This window comes from Benincasa hispida, chromosome 11 (genome assembly GCF_009727055.1).
Source record: "Benincasa hispida cultivar B227 chromosome 11, ASM972705v1, whole genome shotgun sequence".
Classification (NCBI taxonomy): domain Eukaryota; kingdom Viridiplantae; phylum Streptophyta; class Magnoliopsida; order Cucurbitales; family Cucurbitaceae; genus Benincasa; species Benincasa hispida.
Window position 1 is genome coordinate 4,491,128 of NC_052359.1, and position 22,884 is coordinate 4,514,011.

The following is a 22,884-nucleotide window of genomic DNA, read 5'->3' on the forward strand; positions in this document are numbered from 1 at the left end:
AACATATTTTATATATTTCTCTTTATTTACAATTTGATTATTTTGTATTGATTAATTTGTAAACTTAAATATTTTTATTTTAAAATTGTTATGATATTTGTCTTTGTTTAAAGTTTACAATAAATATCTTAGATATTTGGTATTTAACATTTGAATTTTATGAGATTTTAATTATTAGTCCTGTGTTGTATATAAATTTACATATTTTTAATTAGAAAAAAATAAATTATAACCCGACAACCGTTTAAGGGGTTGGGTTAGACCCAACCCATGTACACCTCTTATGGAGTGGGAAATTGAACTTTAATACAAGTATTATGTCAATTGAACTAGGTTCATTTTAGTAAAAGAATTTTCAAGTTAACTCTCACTGAAATTGGTAAAATAATAATTCTAACTGTGTTTTTAAATTTATAGACGAAACTTGTAGAAATCGATTCTAAAAAATTAACAATAAACTAATATTAGAAAATGTTAAATTTTAAGTATATAAATTAAACTAAAACTAAAATAGAATAAAGATTAAAGTCGAAGTGCAAATATTTCTCGAACTAAACCCTAATCTTATATCTAAGAAATTATTATAAGATGGCTGGTTAGAAGTTTATTTCTTTTAACTTTTAAAATTGTAACTAATAGATATTTGTACTTTTGAAAAATATATAAGGTAGGGAAATGAACCTCTGATTTTGAGGTTGTAATAGAATCTTCATCTCTCAATTTTGCCTAATAATCTATGAATTAGAAAATAATGATAATAATAAGTCAAAAATTTACTAAACACAAAATTTTCATAGACCTATGAGCTATATACAATATGAAACCTGAAAATTTAAAAACCAAAACTTGTAATTTTAAGAAATTTACCATACAAAATATATAATTTGGGTTTCAATTAATTTTTAATCCTTGCCAAACTTTTCTACTCAAACATACATTTCCTTCATTCTGAAAATCAAATACATACTATTTTTACATGAGGGTAGAAAAACTGAGATAAAAGGTAATTCCACAATTCTTTGACATAGAACATCATTTGAGCAGGTGGTATATAGGGAATATTCATCACCCATTCAAAAGTTCTTAAATAGAACAAATGGGCTCTAATAAAGTAATCAACAAGAAAAATAAAATGTTTCAACTTTCAACTATATAATAGATATGTTACCTCCTACCTTTCCATCATCCTTGGGGTACTTTATTTAGAGAGGGAACCAAAAACAAAGAAACAAAAAAGGCCTGTTATTGCAGATATTGAACTATCAGGAAAAACTACAACATCAAAGCAAGAAGTTCAAACAAAAACAGGTCAGTCAAAAAGATAAAATCCTATTTCAGATGATGTCACACAGAAGAAAATTATGAAATCATCCTGGGGGATCTACCAGTTTGTTTCAAACTATTTATATCATCAAATACACAAACAAAACGTTGGGCAAGTGCTTGAAACTTATCATGGAAGGATTTTACGTCGATGGCGCGGTGTTTCTCGCCTCACATACATCTTCTCCATTTCGTTCAATGGCCTGCTTGAACCATTGGGCAAGCTGACAAACTTCCATCCACCACCACCTCCCCGCTTACCTCGAGGTCCCATTTTCTCTATTGTGAATTTCCACCCATCTGCAGCCCGACGCCTACTATATTTGTGATGAAAGACCTCTCCTGCAATCTGCATTTCAAAGAAACATGTTATGTGAAAATTCTTCAAAATTATAAAAGTTTGAGCAGTGAACATTTGAATTATAACTACTTATGCTATTGCAACTTCAGAATAATATAAGTCAATCCCACTAATGATAATAGTAGTGAGGTTAAAGATATTGTTAATAGAATTTTTGTCCAAAGTGGCAATTGACATGGGTGGTCTTTTTTATGCTTTTATATGACTATTATGTTCAACCATACTTTGTCATACCAATTTAGGATCTGTAAAATATTTTTAATAAAATTTGAGGGTTACACCTCTCCTCTTTAGGAGGAAAAGCCTCAAGACTGTCTTTAGACTGTTTAACCATCGATCATTAATGTCATTTTCACATTTCAGAATCATCCACGTCCAATAAAGTAAGAATTATATGGTAAATTGCTTCAGGAAGATTCTCTTTCATTACTCACTAAGCCATTTCATATCCAAATAGTGTGACAAGTGTACAACAGAACTTACTTTCTTTTTGTTGAAATTCATCTTCTCGACAAATTCTTTATATAGCATATCATCTTCTTTTTGGGAGATCTCATAATGGACTTCATCCAAATCTCTGGTTGTACCGTCCCAACCCTCCGGCATAACCTTGAAATCGGGTTTGTATGGAAGGGATGCCACATGGAATTCCCGGTCATGGGATTTAAAGAATCTACAAGGAACAATGCCAATGGTAAACAAGATAAGATGGCAATTGTAAACAAGATAAGATGGCCATCAAGGAGACAAGACTTAAGAGGTCAATGCAAATGGTAAACGAGTTTATACTTTATACATGTCAACTTAAAAATCTATTGCGTGGTAACTTCAAAATCTTATGCACGTCAACATCTAGATATTTTACCTTCAAAGCCAATCACACAATGGGAGCAGTAATACAATCAAAATAACCTTAGAGAACGAACTGTCAGCTAAAAAAAACTTTGAAACATCGAACTTCACCTTAAAAGATTCATATTATCAATAGTGGTAGGCTTGTGAAAAATTAAAATATAAAAACTAGATTGAATTCAATCACTCAAATGGTTCGAGGAAGAAAAAGATTAAAAGTTATAATTCAAAGACAAAGTAATTAACATAATAAGTGTGTACGTCATGGAGAATTAAAATATTGGCCAGAACTAATGTTATCAAAGTTCAATTAACAGATGGCTTTATGAAGAGAAAGACTAATGAGTTGGGGTAAATCATTACTAAATGTTTACAATTCTCACGTCTTTCCTAATTTATTCAACCACAAATCTCAAAAAGCTCAATTGAAAGTCAGACAAGGAAACGTGTACCCTCACAAAATATCTTTTGGATAAAAACAAAGATTAACAAATCGTAAACATAAAAGACAAAACAGGTGTTCTGGTGCCAATCACTTATCTGTCCGTGGTTTTCTTTCCTTTAAATGTTAAATCAAGATATTACAGAATAAGAGTCCTAAGAACAATGTTTTTATTATTCCAAAAGTGTGAAATCGTTTTTGCAAAGACAGAAATATGACGGGGTGAGTCACTTTTAGGATGCTATTCTGATATCCATCTCAATTTTACTAAAAAAAGAAATGAATATAAGACTACTTATTAGCACTGTGATTCAAGAGAAGGATCGAATTTATAACATACTCAGGGCAGGTATCGAGTAAAAGCTCAACAGAATCATCCAATGGGTGGCCTAGTTTTTTCTCCTCTTCCTCTTCAAGCTCTTTCAGCCAAAGAATGGCATGGACCCTTTGCCTCATAATCCTGTAATCTTTAGCGAGCTTCTCGACGGTATATACCTCAGGGTTCTCCTTGTGCAAGCGATACATCTCAGCCTTCTCTGAGTCTTTGAGATAAGATCCTCTAGCACCAGGCTCTTTTACTTGTTTCAAAAGCATGCTCATCTCCCTCATCCTTTCACCCCACTTGTCCACAAAGTCCTTGCTTTTCCGGTTTTCCGCCTCTAATTCCCTTATTCTGTCTTCAATCTCTTGCAACCCAGAAACTAATGAAGATTGTGGTGATTTTGGTGAATCCTCCCCTCCACTAGTCCTGTGGCCTACAACCTCCCCATCAAAATGCTCTTTGGTCAATCCAGTAGACCAAGAAGAAACAGAATCCCAGCCAAAATCATCTGATGCGGTGCCAGAAAACGATTCACTCACACTCTTATCCGATTCATTCTTAGACTCACCTCCATCAAATCCACCAGATTTTGCAGAGAACTCTCTCAAATTGGTTAACCAAGCTCCTTGGGCATGCTTCAATGTTGAAACTGAATCAATAAGTAAATGAGATCCCACATTTTCTTTTAGAAGTTTTGAAGTAATTGTGGTTTTGCCAAGAGAAGTGGAACTGAGACGGCAAATTAAATGATGCAGATTTTGCATGGTCAAATTACAACCCTCTCTGAAAATGCCACAACAACAAATCCGTATCCCTTTAAAACCAGAACCTGAAGGCAAAATGAAGCTGAAATCACTCAAATTGGTGCCAAACAGCTTATCAATTCCAACAAATTTTTTTGGTGAAGAAAACTAAAAGTGAATTTTCTTTTTTGCTTTCTTCATCATCTTAAATTTTCCTGCTTATTTCTTCTAACATGTGATGCAATTTTAGTGTTACGTTTACATTTGAATTGATTGAACATTGGCTGAAGAAGAAATTAACAAGAAAAAACAAAAGGATTCGTCGATTGTTCTTCGTGAGTGAGTAGGGTAAATCAACCGACCAAAATAAAAATAAAACAAAATATCAAAACCTTGGGGGTGGATCTGAAAAATGGGCGGCGGCCCGATCTCCGCAACGGCGTAGGTTAGGGCTGAACCCCGGTTTCTGTAACTGATTGGTCGGAGAGGCGAAAGAGAGTGAGAGGAAAGGGAGTGGCGGCGAGTACGTTGGAAGGATGAGAGTGCAGCGTCCGGCGGCGTGCGACAGGGCGGGGAGCGGTAGCTGGAAATGGGAGGGAGGGAGGGGGCGCTATTTGTGAAACAGGGTTTGGAAAAAGAAGAAAGCTGGTTCAGTTCAGTACAAGAAAAATAGAATGGAGGGAAAAAAAAAAAGTAAAAAGAAGAATAATATATATATATATTTTTTGGTGAGAAAGGAAACTTCATGAATTTTTTTAATTATACCATTACATGATAGGAGTATTCAAATAACCAAACAACTCGAATAATCTAGATTACTCAACCCAAATGGTAAGGATTGGATTGGGTTAGTTTTATTTTTGGGTTAAGTTGGATTGAATTTTTTATAATTTTTTCGGGTTGGGTGGGTCGAGTTACAATTTTTAAAATTCGGAATGACCTAACCCAATCTGAATTTTTAATAATATTAATATATATATATACATGTCCGGGACAAATATGACTATGATAGATCACACGTGTTATTGGCTGGTATCTTTAACCATGTTTTATTCTTTATTCCAAGTATTTAAATTATTACATATTATTCGATCCATATCGAGACCCCTCGATTTAGATTGGAATTGGATCAACAAGTAAAGAAGTGATGAGAAGTTTGGTTTCTCCATTTGGATGTGTGTATCCATCTTCATCCTTGTAAAAGAGATTTGACACTCGAGCAAGATTCACAATACGCATAAAAATAGTACAGGGGACATTGGTAGATTGCACATAATCTTCGATAATATTCTTCCAACCATTGTTAACTTGTTTCTCTAATTCTTCAATAGCCTCTTTTTCTGATACGCCATATTGTGTCATATAACATTCAACTGTAGAAACAACATGACCTCTCTCTTGCTCGAACTATATCAATAAAAAAAAAACATTAAATTGAAACACAGTTGGATGAATATTTGGAAAAATTATAAAAATAAAAAATATATTTAAATTAGTAAATTAATATTCTACATATTTTAAAATAAATTAAAATACTTATTATTCATATTATATTCACATTTTGTTGTTTATTTATTTATTTATTTTATGATATAATAAAAATATCAATTCATAGTTCATGTCAACGTGAAACTTATGAACATGTGAAAATATCTACGAAAATATCGATATATTTGTGAAAATTTAATATGGTGCAACATTAATTAAAATTTTAATATCATCAAATTGAGGGTATAAAATAATGAATGCTTTCAAAATTAGCTAAGTTTTTTGTCTTTTCGAAACCACGGTCTAGTTATGAACATTATGATGGGCGAGGATCTAATTTCATGGGTATTCAATTTACTAATTGGCTTTTGGAAGTTAATAATTTCAGGTGGAAAATCAAACAATATTTCATGTGGAAAATGTATGAGATAATATTTGGTATTTATGATCTACTAAATTATGTTTGGATTGACCTGAATTATAGATGATTTATTGATTACTATTTGAATGTTTTTTCAAACGTGATTTTCTAGAGAGAAGTCTTAAATTTAATATTCACCACTTAGTACATTTTAGGTTTTTTTTTTTTAGTAAAATATGTGGGAATGGATATTCAAACATCAAAGCACTTGATCGAATGTATATGGTCTCAACCAATTGATGGAGTTGTGCATTAAAATTCTAGAATTTAACTAGTTAAAATTATAACATTAAGTTATTAAATATTTGATTTATTTAACCAAAATTCAAAGACGAAAAAAGTTTTCCCCTTGTTAAAAATAAACCCTAATATTTGAGGTAGGGTAAATTTAATTATTATTATTTAGTAATAATAAAAGAAAAGGAAATAAAATTGGAAAGATATGAGCTTTAAACAATAATAAAGAAATAACAATGTAGAAGGTTTGGACTCATGCTAATAAGACTTAAAAGCTTAAGTTCAAATAGAAAATGAAATGAATTGACAAGTACCTTGTGAGAAGTAATATCGTTCATGATTCTACTAATGACTCCCGAGGCAATAAGTGATTTGGGGTCACCCTTGATCCATTCAAATGCCTCAATTGAAGCATCATTTCCCATGCCAAGAAATGAAATGGGAGAAAGCAAATAGTAACAAGTTACTCTTGCAACTCTCAAGTACTCCTCTATTGTTGGTGTATGTCCATCATTATACCATTTAGCTTCACTAAAGAAATAGTTTGCTTGCATTTTCATCTGAGATATTGTGCAAAGAATTAAGTCATTTAAGGGAACTAAAAAGAAAAAAAAAAAAAAAAAAAAAAAAAAAAGGAGAGGAAACATATCATATAGCTTAAAGGTCACTTTTGGTCCTCAACTTTAATTAAAATAGCAATTTAAAAGGTGTTTGAGGCTCCAATTTGGAATAACCATAATAGTCCATTTAATATTTGGGGCGTGTGTTAAGAAAAGGGGTTGAAGGTTATTTTAACCCCATGTTTTGCTAATGTAACATGATTTATCACTCAATGTTTAACTCTCCTTCCCTCCAATATTTCAAATGACTCCATCCGCCGACGACCAACTTCGACGAGCACCCCGATGACCAATTCCAGTGAAGACCACCTCCAATACCCAAATTTGGCAACGATCATCTCCAACAACTAGCTTCAACGACCACCTTCGAATACTAGTTCCGACGACTACCTCTAGCAACCAACTTCAACAATCACCTCCGGTGATCACTCTAACGACTAGTTTTTATAGTGTTTAAAAATTTCTTTATAGTAATTTGACGTTAACAATAACATTTTGAATGTATTTCAAACCAAACAAACTTGTGTAATCAAACAATTTTGAGAAAACGTAACCAAACCACATGAGTGTTTATTTTAAACATTTTTATAATAAAAAAGTGTTTAAATAAAAATTACTTTTTGAAAAAAAATATTTTTGGCAGGAAAGCACCCCTAAAAAAGTGTCATCATTATTTGGCAGGAAAGCAGGTTACAGTTACTTTTAAGTCATCTCAGCATTCAAGGAAACTAAATTTATTAGATTTGATATATTATGATGTGTGTGGTTCTATGAAAATAAAAACATTTGGAGGTGCGTCATATTTTATGACGTTTATTGATGATCATTTAAGGAAAACGTGGGGTCTATACCTTAAAGACTAAAGATCAGGTGTTACAAGTATTTAAATAGTTTTATGCCTTTATTGAGAGAGAAACTGGTAAAAAGTTGAAGTGTATTAGGACTGATAATGGAGGCGAGTATTATGGACCTTTTTGTTGAAATGCCTTGAATATGTTTGTTAGCGCTTCGAACAACCAAGTACGGGAGTCTCGCCTTGTTAGGGTTTTTTTTCGAAATTTTGCATTTGTTCAACAATTGAAGATGTCTGGCGTGAACGTAAAGATCGACAAATTTACTGAGGAACAGTTTTGGTTTATGGCAGATCAAGATGCAATCTCTGCTAAAGCAGCAGGGGTTGTGGGCACCGCTGATGGGTAAGTCAAAAATGGCTGTCATGGATGACAAAGAGTGGCAGACTCTTGAGGAGAAGGCTCATTCGACGATCATGCTATGTTTGCCTGATGCTGTCTCTTATACACATCTAGATGTGTATAAGAGACAGAAAAAGTTGTTTCTGAAGAAATGTCTGTATCATCTACATATGTAGGAAGGTACGTCTCTACGAGACCATCTTGATCAATTAAATAAAATTTTATTAGATCTGCATAATGTAGAGGTTAAGGTTGATGATGAGGATATTACCCTAATTCTGTTGACATCTTTGCCGCCGTCGTATGAGACTTTCGTTGACTCGTATATTGAAGGGAAAGAAACTATGACCTTAGAAGATACAAAGTCCACGTTGCTTATGAAAGAGGACCGTCAAAATGCAGGAAGTTCAGTTACAGAAAATCAGGCATTTGGGTTAGCTGCTACAGGGAGCAAGGGACATAGGAATTCTGGCAAGCAGAAGTCGAACTAGAATAAAAGGTCTTCAAAGTCAAAGGGTTCTAGGTCAGATGATATTGTAACTACTGTAATGAAAAGAGGCATTGGAAAATCGAATGTCCTAAGATAAAAAGGAATCAGAAAAGAAGGAAAAGTATGACAAAAGGGAAGCATCCGTCTCTGTTGCACAAGTTGAGATTGATTTTGAAGAAGTCGAGATTTTCTGAAGGAGATCTAGCTTTAGTTGTGAATGAACATTCACATTCTGCTGATGTATGGGTTCTTGATTCTGGGGCATCTTATCATATATGCCCAAATAGAGATGGTTCTCAATCTATCAGAAAATAGATGGAGGGAATGTTAGCATGGCTAATGGTGCTATGTGCAAAATAGTTGGAATCAGCTCAATCAAGATACGAACACATAATGGTGCCTTCTATACTTTAAAAGAGGTTAGGCATGTTCCACTAATGAAGAAGAGTTTGATATCCTTTAGTGTACTCGATAGCAAGGGTTACAGTTTTGAAGGTAAAAGTGGAGCAATGTATGGTTCTGAGGTAGTTCTGAAAGGCATAAAGCGTTGAACATTGTATTTTCTATTAGGTTCCACAATAACAAGTTATGTTGTTGTTGCATCGTCTGTCATTCATAAGGATGATATGACTAAGTTATGGCATATCAGACTTGGTCATATGAGTGAAAAATGGATGAAAATTCTGTCAAAAAGAGATCTTCTTTGTGGGCATAAGGTGCAGGATTTTGAATTTGTGAACATTGTGTATTTGGGAAGCTTCATCGCAGCAAGTTTCTAAGAGGTGTTCATCGTACAAAAGGGACACTTGATTATATTCATTCAGACTGTTGGGGACCTTCCAAAGTTGAATCTATTAGAGGCAGTAGGTATTTTTTTGTCTATAATTAATGATTACTCAAGAATGACTTGGGTTTTTATGATGAAACATAAAAGTGAAGCCTTCAAGAATTTCAAGCAGTGGAAGATATTGATTGAAGATCAAAAGGCTACGAACTAATAATGGTCTGGAATTCTGTGGATCTGAATTTATGAGTTCTGTAAAGCTGGGGGGATTGTTCGCCATCACACTGTTAGGAATACTCCACAGCAAAATGGGGTTACAGAACGAATGAATCAGACATTGTTAGAGAGAGCAAGATGCATGCTCTCTAATGTAGGGTTGGCTAGAAGGTTTTGAGCAGAAGCAGTAAATACATCATTTTATATGATCAATCGTGGAACTCACACAGCTATCGATTGTAAAACACCTTACAAGGTATGGTCTGGTAAGCCTGTAGATTATTCTTTATTAAAAGTTTTGGTTGTATTGTCTACTATCATGTTAATGAGGGTAAATTAGAACTAAGAGCTAAAAAGTGTATATTTGTGGGTTTTGGGGATGGAGTTAAGGGATATAGAGTCTGGTCACCTTCTGAGAATAGAGTCATACTTAGTAGAACTGTGATATTTGATGAAAATTCCATGCTTAACTCAACTGTAAAGCCTTTTGTGACGTCTACTGATGTGGGAGAAAGTAGTAGTGTTGATAAATAGGTGGAGATGCAATTCACTTCAGCTGTAAATGAATTACAACATCAAAGTGGAGAAGATTAGCACGTTACTACAGAAACTAATGTGCAACCAGAAATTAATGTGCCTAGAACGTCAGAAGTTGCTTTGCCTGAGAATTCTAGATCATGAGTAGATCAACCAAGCATAGCTCGTGATAGAGCTAGAAGAGTTGGTGTTGGACCTCCTGTGAGGTATGGTTTTGAAGATATGGTTACTTTTGCATTGCAGGTTGCTGAAGAGGTGGATCCTCATGAGCCATCCACTTATAGAGAAGCTGTGTCATGTGGTGAGTCTACTCAATGGCTTGCTTCTATGGGGGATGAGATGGAATCTCTTGACAAAAATCAGACTTGGGAATTAGTTAAACGACCTAAGGAGAGAAAAATTGTCACTTGTAAATGGGTCTTCAAGAAAAAGGAGGGAATATCACCTTCAGAGGACATTAAATATAAAGCTCGAGTTGTTGCTAGAGAGTTCATACAAAAGGAAGGAGTTGATTATAATGAGATCTTCTCACCAATAGTCAAACATACTTCTATCAAGGTGTTACTTGCTATAGTAGCACATTAGAATTTGGAACTTGAACAACTAGATGTGAAGACGGCTATCTTATATGGAGGGTTAGAGGAAGAGATTTATATGACCCAACCAAATGGGTTCCAGTGTCCAGGTAAAGAAGATTATGTTTGCAAGTTGAAGAAATCTTTGTATGGGTTAAAGCAGTCTCCAAGGCAGTGGTACAAACGATTTGACAACTATATGATTGGACTTGGCTATAACAGGAGTCCGTATGATTGTTGTGTATATCACAACAAAGCTGATGATGGTTCGATGATTTATCTACTTTTATATGTAGATGATATGCTCATAGTTGCAAAGTCCAAGTTTGATATTCTGAAATTGAAGAATCTTCTCAATGCTGAATTTGATATGAAGGATTTGGGTGCTGCTCAGTAAATTTTGGGTATGGAGATTTATAGAGACACAGATAAGAATAAGCTATTCTTGTCGCAGAAAGGATATATTCAGAAAATATTGTCCAGGTTTGGTATGTCATCAGCTAAACCTATAGATACTCCTAGTGCTGTAAATGCTCGTTTGTCATCTGTGCTTTCACCACAGTCTGAAGCTGAGAAGGAGCACATGTCTCGAGTTTCTTATGCTAGTGCAGTGGGAAGTTTTGATGTATGATATGGTCTGTACTAGGCCTGATCTTGCCCATGCTGTTAGTGTTGTCAGCAGGTTCATGGGTCAACTTGGGAAGGAGCATTGGCAAGCCGTTAAAAGGATTTTTCGTTACCTGAGGTACATCTGATTTGGTCTTGTTTATGGAAATTGCACAGAGTGTTTGGTGACTGGTTATTCTGATTCTGACTATGCTGGAGATGTTGACAGTAGGAGGTCTACGACTGACTATGTGTTCACTCTGGGTGGTTATGTTGTTAGTTGGAAGGTAACCTTACAACCTACAATTACTTTGTCTACTACTGAAGCAGAGTACATGGCCTTGACAGAAGCTGCTAAAGAGGAAATATGGTTGAAGGGGTTAGTTGGTGATCTTGGTTTGCATCATGACCAAGCTATTGTATATTGTGATAGTTTGAGTGCAATATGCCTAGCCAAGAATCAAGTTCATCATGAGAGAATTAAGCACATAGATGTAAGATATCACTTCTTAAGAGGTGAGCAGAGAGTTAAAGTGATGAAAATTAGTACTGCTGATAACCCTGCTGATATGTTCACCAAACCGGTTCCACAAGGCAAGTTCCAACATTGTTTGGACTTGCTGAATGCTTTGAATTGTTAGTGGTCCCCTTTGTGGGACACTTTGAGGCATAAGGGAGAAGCCTGGGTACGTCTGGCGATATTGATTTATGTTGCATTTAGTACATTGTTATCTGGGAGAGAATTCAAGTCAAGGTGGAGATTTGTTGAAATGCCTTGAATCTATTTGTTGGCGCTTCGAACAATCAACCACCGCGGGAATGACATGTTCCTCCACAAAGTGAAATAGAGGGGATTTGGGTTATTTCACATATTGGTGAAGGACTATATAAAGCCCAGTTGGGCTTTTAGTTTTTTTTTTACTATGTTTAAACCAAAGCAAAAGCCGACTTTTGTGTATTGCACATACCGAGAGGAAAAAAAACAATAGTGAAGAAAATTAGAGAAAATTCTTCTTCCGTACAACAACGTTTTCCAGCCATTTGAGGATTGATCTATGGTCCAATCGAGCTAAAATTTTGACAGCGTGTTCTTGGCACGAGGGTCTTCAATCTGGACGGTGAAGATTTTATTTGAAGCTACCTACAGTCAAATATCGTGGGTAATTGGTTGCCACTTCAAGTGAGACGTTTCTAATTTTATTTTTCTTTATTTGTTGTTGTTTGTTGCCAAGATTGTTAATCTTGAGATATTTACTGTGTATGTCTCTAGTTGTGACTAGGGAGAATTTATTGTAACCCATTATTGATCATAGTAGAGAAATTGAATTCGGTCCGTGGTTTTTTTACTCCTCACATTAAGGAAGGTTTTCCATGTTAAAATTCCTTGTGTCCTTACTTGATTATTATTGTTGTTACTAGTTAATTAGTATTTTATTAGATTCAGACAAAAGTGGGATAATTGATCCGAAAAATATATTGTTTATCCCAACAAATTGTTACCGTTTTTAAAGGGTTGTTACATATTAAAATGTTGCAAGTTAAAATTTTAGAAAATAAATTGTTACTTTAATGAAAATTGACTAAAAATATTTTTTAAGCAATTATATCTATATCTTGAACAATTTTGAGATTAAAGAATATTTTACTTTAATGAAAGTTGAACCACTAAAAGTTTTTTTCTGAAAAAAAACCTGAGACTATGGAATATAAGATAAGAAAGACTTTACAGCTTCTTTGGCATAGTGAATGGCATAGGCATTGTCATCCTTGCTAATGTCTTGTTCAATTTCTCTATAAATATCCATTAGAGCTTTATAACACACTTTCATGTATTTTGGAAGTCCCTCAATGCAATTTACATCCCACCTATATATAAAGTGGAAAAAATAACTTGTCATTTGAAGGATATAATTTCATATAATAAATGTCCAAAAATATTAACAAAAACAAAGTTTTTTGGGGATTAATTTCACTACTTATTAAGGGTATAGAGTTCATTTTGATAAAATTTTAAAATTCAAAGTTAAAATTATCTCATCCAAAGAAAGTAAGGATAGGGTTATTGGAAAATTTTCATCTTTTCAAAATTTAATGATTTTTATTAAGAAAAAACTTTGGTGCATCCCATCTACTTGTGCACCCAATTAAAAATTTGCACATGGCAATTCATATTTTTTTTAAAAAATATGAAAGAAATATATATATATTTTTTATATAGAGAAAGGGAAGCATGAACTTAAGTGCTGCCTAAGCTCACTTAAATATTACTCTTTTTAATGTTGGTAAACTTCTTTTCCACAATATTTTAATGAATCCTAACCACATATTTCATTGAGAAAAAAACATTTGACTAAGATTAAAAAAGAGTTTTAACTCTTATGTTATTTAAAAGTTGTATATTAAAATGGTAAACATTAGAAACTAGAAAGTGAAAAAGGGAGGAGCAAGCAAGATTTTAATTATCGAGGTGGACAAATATGTGTTAAAATCTCAATTTTATGGGAATGTCAATGAAAATTTTGATAAAATATTGAAGTCAATAAATATTTTTTAAAATATTTTTTTAAAAATGTTTAAATTAATAAATCTCACCGTTTTTAAAATAAGTTAAAGATTTTTTTTTCTATGGTTAATATCATATTCATATTAGTGATATTTTGTTGACTTTTTGACATATATATAACATAGAAGATCATAAATAACATATAAAAGTGTCAAGATGCTCGACAAAAATTTAACAAAAGATAAATAAAAAGCTAAAAACAAAATCATTCTTAGAAAAAAAAACTAATAACTTAAATTACCTTTGGATTGCATGTGTGAATTGTTGGAGTTCTTGAAACGTACCATAAGCATCATATATATCATCCAAAATTGAAGCAATCATGGCAATTTTGGATGTAATTTTTCTAGCAAGAGAATACTTAGGCTCAAAGCATAGCCCCAATGCCCAAATATAACATTCCACACATCTATCTCTTGCAAAGCATAGCTTTTCCACCAACTTCAAGTCTTTCCACCACCTTTGAATATATGCAAAAATATATAAGTCTTTCAAATCTCATTATTTTTAAAATTAAGCTTATAAACTTTATTTATATATATATATATAACTGTTTTACAAAAGTCAAATCAAATTCTGAAAACAAAATTTATTTTTGTTTTTAGAATTTGATTAATAATTTGAGTTTATTTAGATAGAAAAGATAATAACTATATGTAGTAAAAAAAAGGTAAGAAAACAACTATAATTTTAAGAGATACCATCAAACAAGGCTCTCATTGTTTTTAGGGTAATTGCATTGGGTAACACTTTTAGAGATAATAATTAAATGTATAGCAACATATTTTTAAAGAACTGCACGTATAGTAAAATCTTTCAGTGATAGACTCTATCGCTGATAAACTCTTACCTATGGTCTATCACTGGTAAAACTCATACTAGTCATTGATAGACTTTGAAAGTAAAATCTAAATTTTGCTTTACTTGCACATTCTTTTGCATTGTACTATATATTCAAATACATTGAGCCTAATTGCTATATTTGTAATTGTCCCTTATTTTTATTCATGCAATGTGATAAATATACGAGAATAGATCATGGAAAAAAAAGTATTTTTAAGATTAAAATACTATTTTAATTTTTGTACTTTAAGTTCTTTTGCATTTTAGTTGTTCAAATTTAGTCTTTATATGCTTTTGATAAAACTTTAAAAATTTAGTCTAATTTTCTTGAAATATAAAATGAAAGATTAATAAAGATTATTTTTTCAAAAGAAAAAATAATAATTAACTAACCATATGAACTAAATTGAAAATTTTTAAATTTAAAAATACAACGATCAAAATTGAAAATTTAAAAGTACATAAACTAAAACGGAATGAAACTCAAAAGTTACATATTGAAATTTTCTAAAAGATCTTAAGAATTAGATATAAACATAATATAAAGACTTGTTTGAAAGATAAAAGGTTTGGTTTGGAGTTGAGAGACTATTTTTTCCTTTTTCCTTCTTTTTCCTTTAAAAAAAGTTGAAAGATGAAAATTATTAATTATTAACACTATAGAGATGGGATCTTTAAACCTTGAGATTTCATGTAGTTCTTTCTGGTAAAGCTTTTGCAAGCAATTATAATCAAGCTTGGCAAAGGAAAGCAAAGTAGGGTTATGCAAAGGATCTTTCTCATAGAAAGATATGTAATTCTTTGCTGCAAGCCTTGGCATGGCTTTGAAGAGAGGCCATTTCAATGCATATCTTCCTTCTTCTCCATGGCTTGCATTACTATTATTGATAATTGCTCTCAAGTTTGCGGTGGTGAAAGCTAGGGCGCGTTCGAGCACGTCTTCTCCATGCATTTGCATATGAGATGCATCGTATAAACTTAGCATTCCTCGTACATCTTTGACAAGTGATTCCTTGAAATTCCCTTCGTCGTCTATAAACTTGTCAAAAATATCTGATTTTATAGGTTTATCAAAAAAAATTTAATTACTAAAAAGGTACAAAACCTCAAGAGATGAAAATAAGTGAGCCTACATACCACATGAAATAGGATATCTTTGTTGTCTTAGCAAACGAAACTTGAGAGCGATATTATGAAGATCTTCATCATTTTGGTCATCATCATTTGTGTCAATGTAATTTTTATAACCATGATCCAAAATTTCATTGATCTCGATATCAAAATGATAAGCAACTCCCATTCGTTGGATTGAATCAATCAAATTTAGTTGTTGGGAAGGATTCTCAACACTAGTGATTAACAAGTTTCTCACTTTCTCTTTCAGTTCTTGCACTTTTTCCTCAACACTATCTTCCCTTTTCTAAACAAGGAAAAATATGCAAAATCAAGTCATGAAGTTAGTGCAAATTCAACCAAACATTCAAGTTGAAATTCAACGTACTATTGAAGATTTGTAATACAAGCAAAGTTTCACATTAGCTAAATAAGGAGAAAATTGTGAAGTATATAAGTGAGAATAACTATATCTTCATTGGTATAAAACTTTTTTGGATAAAAACAAAAACTAAAACCATATGAATTTATGACGTCCCAGGTGGTCAACAATATCAATACCATTGTGGAGGTTATTGTTCCTAACATTAAAAATTTACCATTTTACAATGGTATGATATTATCAACCTATCGAAAAATAATTCGATCTTATAAGCTTGAAAAAAATTATTAATAAGAAGGGAACAAACTTCAATACCATGGTCGTCCCAAAACTTTTAGCAAGAAAATAATCTCCCCATGTACTTGGTGGAAATTTTGCTAATGGACGAGTGTCACCATTGATGGATGATGCATTATTATTTTGTGGAGTAATTAGTAGAGATGATAAAATTTGGGAGGCCATTTTTTGCTGAAAAATGAGAAGGGCTTTAGTTTTTCTTAGTGATCTATGTCTCTCTCAATAAGCTTTAATTTGGTTTGGCAAAGAAAGAGTTCCATCGATCATGCAATTTATAAAGATGCAAGCTTTAAGGATAGATATAAAAAATAAACTTCGAGGGTTATATTATACTTTTTGTACATTGTATAACACTTTTAGGGATAATAATTAAGTATGTAGCAATACTTTTAAAGAATTGCAAATATAGCAAAAACTATTAGTGATAGACTCTATATCGCTTACGACTCCTACCAATGATATTATTTATCACTGATAGACTCCTACTAGTGATATGATCTATTACTAATAGACTTCGAAAGAAAAATCTAAATTTTGCTATATCTACAATTTTTTTTGCATTATATTGTATCTACAAATACTTTAGGTCTGATTGCTATTTTTTCAACTACCCCTAAAAAAATTCAAATTAATAATCGTGTGAAAGTCTATTTGACACAAAATTATAGGTTTAAGATTTTATTAAGACATAAATTTTAATTTATATTAAATAGATCAATTATTTTTTTAAAAAAAATCAAATTTGTTTAGGATATATTAGACAAAAAATTGAAAGTTCACGAATCTATGATACACTTTTTAAAATTCACTGGCCTTTAGACGCATGCTTGAAAGTTTATAGGCTAAACTTGTAATTTAACGAATGTAGGATTAACAAAACATAATATTAGAGAAAAATTTTGAAATCAAATGAATAGTAACAACTTTTTATTGATATTAATATAAGTGGTTTTTCATCTTTTACATCTTTCTCAATTTTTCTTTACTTGTTTTGGAAGAATTACATGATATTTTTCATGCTACTTTTAGTAGGATTTTGAAAGAAAAATAATTTTAATTTAAGTTGATTTTGAGTTGATTTTAAATTGGATAAATTGAAAATAATTATAAATCACTAACGAATAGTCTAAAAGGACTTATTTAGGAAGGTTCAGAGTTTAAGTTTACGAGTATAAAATGACTATTTTTTTTTTTTTTAAAAAAAAAAACTCGATCTAACTCAAATTGTGAGAGGTTGGTTTTCAAAATAATAATAATAAATGAATATATAACTTGAATAAAATATTAGAAAAGTAGCTACTTAAAATATAATTGCAAAAATAGCAAAAAATTGAATACATATACATTTATGCGCCATGAGTTAATTAATATGAAGGCTAATTAATAAACAGTTACCATTAATCACCTGTCGCTTAAATCAATTACTACAACTAATAAATATTTAGCTTATTGAGCGATTATTGTTAATCAATATGTAGGTTAATTAATAAATTATTACTAGCATTGATTATAGATAATATACAAGTAAGAAAATAAAACTTGGGGGCCAACAAAAACATAACTCAATTGGCACAATGTTCATACTATTAATTTCGTAGTTTGAGGATCGATCTCCACCAATAAATAAATAAAACTTGGTGCATAGACTGCATCATTATTAAATTTACATGTTTTTTTCGGGAGACATATTTAGTTTTAAATTTGGTATATCATTTGTGTATATTAATATTTCATTTAATATATATTCCAAGTATAAAATTGGTGCCATCGAAATTTATTTAACATACATTTTAGCGGTAAATCATGTGGATCATTCATGTATTAACACAAATTTTATTCCTTGTCCTGCTTTCATTTAATTCTTCCATTTACTTTCGTGGGGATATTGGTTCCCACATAAAATTATTTCCATTTCGTGATTTTTTTAATCCTAATTAAATAAAATGAATTAGGTTGAAAAATCTTCATTTAAATGTTTAATTTCCTTATTCAAATGAGAATTTGTTTTTGAAAAAGAAAATTCTTGAACTCCCCCATGAAAACCACATAAAAAAGCTTATGAAAGTTCAGTTGGAGGGTTTCTTCAATTATCTACACGGTATAGAAAATGAGTTAGGAAGGAGCTTTTACATTTCCCTTTTGCTCTTACATAGTTTAATAACGTCTATTTTGCCCTTGTTGTTGTAAAATTTGGGATAAGAGGAAACACTACCTTCACATGACACCAGCAGTTGAATTTGTAATTCGGGAAAGAGAGGACCTACAAAATAAAGAAAAAGGGCTCTGATGTTTAAGTTAGTAAGAGAATTGTAGAATATAGAAGAAGTCAGAAGTTTAAGTTACCTCATATGGAGCGATGATAGGTTTATTTATAGGGGATTTGATCTAGGATTTTACCTTAATCCTACTATGGTTAGGATATGAGTTTCCTAATCCCTAGCAAGCTATGATCAAATCTCATATTATCTTAATTTATCTTATATTATCTTGATTATTAGCTTTATTTCGTTAGGCTAATATCCACTCCTCACTACTAAGTTTGGTTTTGAGGACCGACTACTTACTAATCGTGTGCGTTTATGCGAACTTAGGAGTATTGCTCTAACTTTCATTGCTTTTTTGGTTGTCCCGTTTTCTTTATTATATGACATACTGGCCTTTCACATCGGTGTAACCATATTCCTTATTATATAGCATACCAGTCATTTTTGTTGATATAGCTATATTACATTAGGCACCTTCAAGATCATTCTCATATCTCTGGCCATGCTGGGAATATCTAACCAAGCTTTTTCTAAAGTCTTAATCAGGTTTCAGGTGCGCACACCACAACTAAGTAGTGTTAAGTGCAAAATTTGTGTCATGCTCATCCTTTTCTCGAGGAATATAGACATATGAACTTGGCTTTTCATCAACCAGGGATCATTTTCCTCTTCTTGTGACAACTCTAATCGGGAATGTTGATTAAACCGTCATTGTATTTGATAAGTTCCCTAGTTTTCATCCTTCTGCATTTAAACGGAGCTAACCTGTTATATTTTGCGTGACATACTTGTCTTATCCAACCTGAGATTGTCCTAGATTTTGGATTTTGGATTTGGTTAATCGGCTGCAGAGTGGTTAATCCGCAGTTTTTTACCAAATATCTTATTTAGCAAATTATTTGAGTCTCAATTAGGTTTTTCATGTCAATTTATCTTCCTATGAATAATTAAGCCTCCTTTTGAAGTTCTTCAGCTAGTTTCATAAAATCCCACATTCAAATAATTATAAATAGCTACATAGCTTCCAGAATCCTTCATATAGATATTCTTATTGCAAATTCTTTGTGTTCTTTAATGAACCAAAAGCTTGAGATATATTTAGAGTGGTATTAATTTAAAACTTATCTTGTATTTTGCAATCTTGTAGAGATATCCAATTTGGCCGAGGCTTCAAAATCTCACTTTTAATTATATTTACTCAACCTCTTGTGCTTCTTCACTTGGGTTCTTGAAAATATTCCATTATCACCAAATAGTGCTAATTCCATTATCTTGAGATCTCCCAATCGCTTATATCTTGGAATCTAAATCTTTAAGATTTGACTCCAACTGTGTTCTTTTTGAAACTTTGAAGCTTCTTCTACTAAACATTTTGAGAATAATCATCACCATTAAATAGGTTATGGCGCCATTGTCTTGTTGAGATTTTCTAATTTGTGTGTTTCTTGAATCCTAAAAGATAATCAGTTTTCATCTTGATGGAAGAAATTGGTGTTTGTTTTGGCTACCATGAGGAGTTTGATGGAGATTTGTGGTGCCCAAATTCAAAGTAGTTGAACAAATCGAGGCAAAAATACCCACAAGTTTACATTGGTTCATGCAATGAAAAATATGCAAAACTGAATAATGAAAACCATTGTACTTTCTACAAAAATTACATTGTCGTCGTTGTTTAGAGCTGCTTGCGGTCATCATCTGGATCCTCTGCTAGAAACGATGCTGGAGAAATTGTCGCTTGCTAATCATTGTTTAAAAATGTTGCACACTTCTCTCTCCATTGCCATCTTCCGAAGCCTCTACCGTCGTTCGAAGTCACTTGCAATCACCTTTTTCGTCGCTCGTCTCTGTCGCCACTACCATTTGAAATCATCTGTAATCACCATTCAAACTCATGTCGCCGTCACCATTCGAACCAGCTTGCAATTGCCTCACCATCGTTCGTCACTGCCGCCACCGCTCATCACTGCTGTCACCGCCCATCTCCACTATCGTCGCTTGTTTTCGTTGCCACAACTTACCAATGCCATTCAAAATCACTCGCAATCGCTGCTGCTATTGTTGCTTCGATGATGTTGCCGCTCGTCTATCGCAGCTGTCTCTAAATCTCGTAGGGTCCTATAATTTTTAATTATAATGTATAAACATCTTATTTATTTAATAAAATATATGATGTTTTATTTCAATTGTGTTGCATTAATCACACACCAATAAACTAAGACCCAAGGTTAGCTTGTAGCTTAAACATGCATGATATACGGGTGAGTCATGTTTAAGTGATAACCTAAATGGTCTGTAGTAGATGAATAAGGCTGGATACCTTTTCTTGGTGACACTACGAGTATGACTCACTTTGTAAATGTTATAATTGTTGTAAAGTGTTATAAATGATCTGATCATAATCATTCATGTGGAGACATGTGAGCGGGGATATTCTATACAAGGAGTTTGTATAAGACCGGACTACGAAATATTTAATCTCATTATATAACACTGTTCATAATAGAGACTTACATTTCACTAGGATGACCATAGGTCACATGACCTGAATCCTGAGTGAGTTGTGAACTCTTGCCTATGAGGCGGTCATTTGATTTGCATGGGTGAGAATGGCTAGATCGCCGACTCAACAAGCCTACCATTTTGGGATTCTTCTGAGGGGAGCTGGGAACACAACTACACAAGAAAAAATTCACTCCTTTCCCAACGTCGGGTAAGTAAATAAATTCCTCCCTTAAAGGCTAATTCCAAGGCTTGAATAATGTGGCGTCACACCCTCTCCTGGTCCAAGAGGGGTTTAGTCATAGTTGGACTATGATTTATTGCTCATTAGTGGAGTCAGTGATACGTAAGGAGTTAGATGTAACTACAAAAGAAAAACGATATTTTTGGCCCAGCTGTACTTATGAGCAATTTGTGAAGGGTCATCGTATTGTTGATTGGTTATATCCAATGAACATATATATATATCTTTAGTGCGAAGAGTGCAACTGTCGGTCTTTAGTGGAGTGCTTGACAGTTAACAGATAATGAATAATTTAATTAAAAAGTTTAATTAATTATTCACGTACCGTTGGAGCTTCAAGCTACAGGTCCATGAGGTCCCCTCAGTAGCTCAACGAAAATAAATGAGAATCAATTTTTGGATTAATTTGAATTGTTCAAATTAATTGAGGGAATTAATTATATATGATAATTTAATTTTAATTATAAATGTTATAATTACTATAATGTATTTGATACATTATAATATAAAATATATTTGAGAGGAAATAAATATTTGAATATGATTCAAATATTAATTATATGAATTGGATTAATATAATTAAATTTAATATAAATGTGATTTATATTAAAAGTCATTGGTGAGAGAGAATTGAAACTATAGATTATATTGTATTTGATACAATATAAAAACTATAAGTTATATGTAGTATTTGATATAACATATAGTTTAATATATATTATATAATAAGATAGTTATTATATAAATATATATTAATTTTTATCAAAATAAATAGATAAATTTATTTGATTTATTTTAAAATAATTATGGGAGGGAGTAACTCCCTTCCCCCTCTTTCTCTCCATCACATTAGTGGGAGCTTTGATTTTGGTTTCTTCTTCCTCCTTGGGATTAATTGAAAAAATTTTGACACAGAGAATACAGAAGAGTTCTATAATTCCCTTTTTCCTCCTATCTTCTCTCTAAAAAAATCTCTCTACCAAAATAGTCAGAGCCCATATCCTCCTAAATTCTCACCCTGAATATCAAGCTCTCCTTAATGGTGGTGCTCAATTGGAGTTCGAGGTATTTTCCATTGAAGAATGGTTTTCAAAGGCTCTCCTTAACGGTGGTGCTCAATTGGAGTTCAAGGGATTTTCCATTGAAGAACGATTTTCAAAGGTAAGGGTTTCAAACCCATTTTTATTTTTCTGTATTTTCGGGCATGTTGTAATTTTTTTATTAAATGCATGATTTTGTGCTTCTACTATAAAACTTTTATTCTGTAAATTTTTAGGATTTGGGCCCGACCCCCACTTCCGCTCAAGGACCTTCATCCTTCCGTTGTCGTTCAGAACTAGAAACTTTGCCAAAGAATAAGAGATCTTGGGCTGTTGTACGTGTGAAAGAGAAAAGAGGGGAAATATAAGGGAATTAGGATTTTCATTTTTGTTCTTTTCCCTATTATGTTTTTTGCTATTTTCTCTATT

The 22,884-nt window shown here is 32.4% G+C and overlaps 2 protein-coding genes across 2 annotated transcripts; both read right to left on the bottom strand.

The window, feature by feature from the left end:
* Window positions 1-1,223: 1,223 nt before the first annotated feature.
* Window positions 1,224-4,710, bottom strand: LOC120091913 (protein GAMETE CELL DEFECTIVE 1, mitochondrial). Its single transcript, XM_039050078.1, has 4 exons — window positions 4,436-4,710; window positions 3,319-4,129; window positions 2,168-2,357; window positions 1,224-1,672 (listed from the first exon to the last, which is right to left on the bottom strand). Exons 2-4 carry the CDS (start codon window positions 4,062-4,064, stop codon window positions 1,454-1,456), a joined length of 1,155 nt encoding a protein of 384 aa, XP_038906006.1. The 5' UTR covers window positions 4,065-4,129; window positions 4,436-4,710; the 3' UTR covers window positions 1,224-1,453.
* Window positions 4,711-4,884: 174 nt separating this feature from the next.
* Window positions 4,885-16,636, bottom strand: LOC120091699 ((-)-germacrene D synthase-like). Its single transcript, XM_039049808.1, has 7 exons — window positions 16,427-16,636; window positions 15,754-16,036; window positions 15,297-15,669; window positions 14,015-14,233; window positions 12,938-13,076; window positions 6,504-6,749; window positions 4,885-5,450 (listed from the first exon to the last, which is right to left on the bottom strand). Exons 1-7 carry the CDS (start codon window positions 16,571-16,573, stop codon window positions 5,157-5,159), a joined length of 1,701 nt encoding a protein of 566 aa, XP_038905736.1. The 5' UTR covers window positions 16,574-16,636; the 3' UTR covers window positions 4,885-5,156.
* Window positions 16,637-22,884: the final 6,248 nt, after the last annotated feature.